At 38.0% G+C, this 1631-nt stretch overlaps 1 protein-coding gene across 1 annotated transcript; it reads right to left on the reverse strand.

Moving 5' to 3' along the window:
• Positions 1–264: 264 nt before the first annotated feature.
• On the reverse strand, positions 265–1221 carry LOC131836090 (olfactory receptor 52A5-like). Its single transcript, XM_059181161.1, has one exon. The coding sequence runs from the start codon at positions 1219–1221 to the stop codon at positions 265–267; it is 957 nt and encodes a 318-aa protein (XP_059037144.1).
• Positions 1222–1631: the final 410 nt, after the last annotated feature.

Genomic DNA, 1631 nt, shown 5'->3' on the forward strand with positions numbered 1-1631 from the left:
CTGAGAGGAACTTCAAAATTTAAGTAGACAGACAGAAACAGAAGAAAAACTGCAACTGCTTGAAATGTCAGCATAAGAGACTTTTGTTCTTTTGTAAGTGGCAAACCATATTTCTTATGTATTTAATGATTTTTTTAAACCTGCTTCAGTTATGAGCATCTGAGAGTGAAAGTTTTTTTTTGAATATACATATTCAGAGATTTAACTTTTACTATGTTCATGTTGCTACTCTGAATCAACTTAAAATGCCTGTACAAGGAGCTACTAGTGATTAAGAATTGTTTTGGAAAACAATATTTTCAGGACATGGTCACGAATTTGTTTGGTCTTCACACCATAGACTATAGGGTTGAGGAAAGAAGGGACTAACAGGTACAGGTTTGATAAGAGGATATGAACATATGGTGGTATGTGAGCACCAAACCTATGTGTGAAGAAGGAGAAGAAGGCAAGGAGGTAGAACTGTAAGAAGACACAGATGTGAGCGATGCAGGTATTAAAGGCCTTGAATCGTGCCTCCTTCTGTGGCAACTGAAACACAGTGATAAAGATTTGAATGTAAGACAAGGTGATGAAGATTATGTCAAACCCTAAGATACTGAAGGCAACAAAAAGACCATATATCTTGTTGATGCGGACATCTTCAATGGCCAGCTTTACGATGGCCATGTGTTCACAATAAGTGTGGGAGATCACTGTGGTTCGATAGAGTTTAAGACGACATTTGATGAGCACCAGGCATGGTGCTACAAGAATACCAGCCCTTAGTGTCACCGCAACTGCAATGTGAATCAAGAGTTGTTGGGAGAAAATGGTGGTATGTCTCAGGGGGTCACAGATGGCCACATATCGATCTAGGGCCATTGCCAGTAGGATGCCTGATTCAACTGCCTGGAATGAGTGAATAAACCACATTTGTAAAAGGCAGGCTTCAAAGGATATCTCTGGCAAGTGGAACCAGAAGATGCCTAACATTTTGGGAAGAATGCAGGTGCTAAGTGTAATGTCCGTGGCCCCCAGCATGGCCAAAAATATGTACATGGGCTTATGGAGGCTGTGTTCATATTTGATTATCCCCAAAATTAGGGAATTCCCAATCACAGCGATGAAATACATGACACAGAACGGAATCCCAATCCAATGTTGCACTGATTCCAGCCCAGGAATGCCAGTGAGTGTCAGGACAGGGGGCATGAAGACAGAACCATTGGGTATGAGCATGATGATTTGGTCTGTAGAATCAAGTAGTGGTGTTGCTGTTTCATCTTCTATTCCTCATCAAGACTACGAGAATAAAAAATAAAGAGAAATTACTTAGCAAAGTATACTTTAATTAAGTAAAGCATATTCTATCTTCTCCTTCCTTTTATCAAAATTAAAAATAAGACTACATGCTTTATTTTATCAAAGCATAATTTATTTAGATAAAGCATGGTAGTCTCATTACTTTATTTATTATTGAATTATAGGTTACATTGAACATCTTTTAAGCTTAAGGTACAACATGTTGATTTGATACGTCCACATATTGCAATGTGAGTGTCATTATAGTTTAGCTAACACTCTATCACATCACATAATTCTGTTTCTTTTTTGTAGTAGAAATATTTAAGGTCTAGTCTCTTAGCAAG

The sequence above is a fragment of the Mustela lutreola genome, chromosome 1, assembly GCF_030435805.1.
Source record: "Mustela lutreola isolate mMusLut2 chromosome 1, mMusLut2.pri, whole genome shotgun sequence".
NCBI lineage: Eukaryota > Metazoa > Chordata > Mammalia > Carnivora > Mustelidae > Mustela > Mustela lutreola.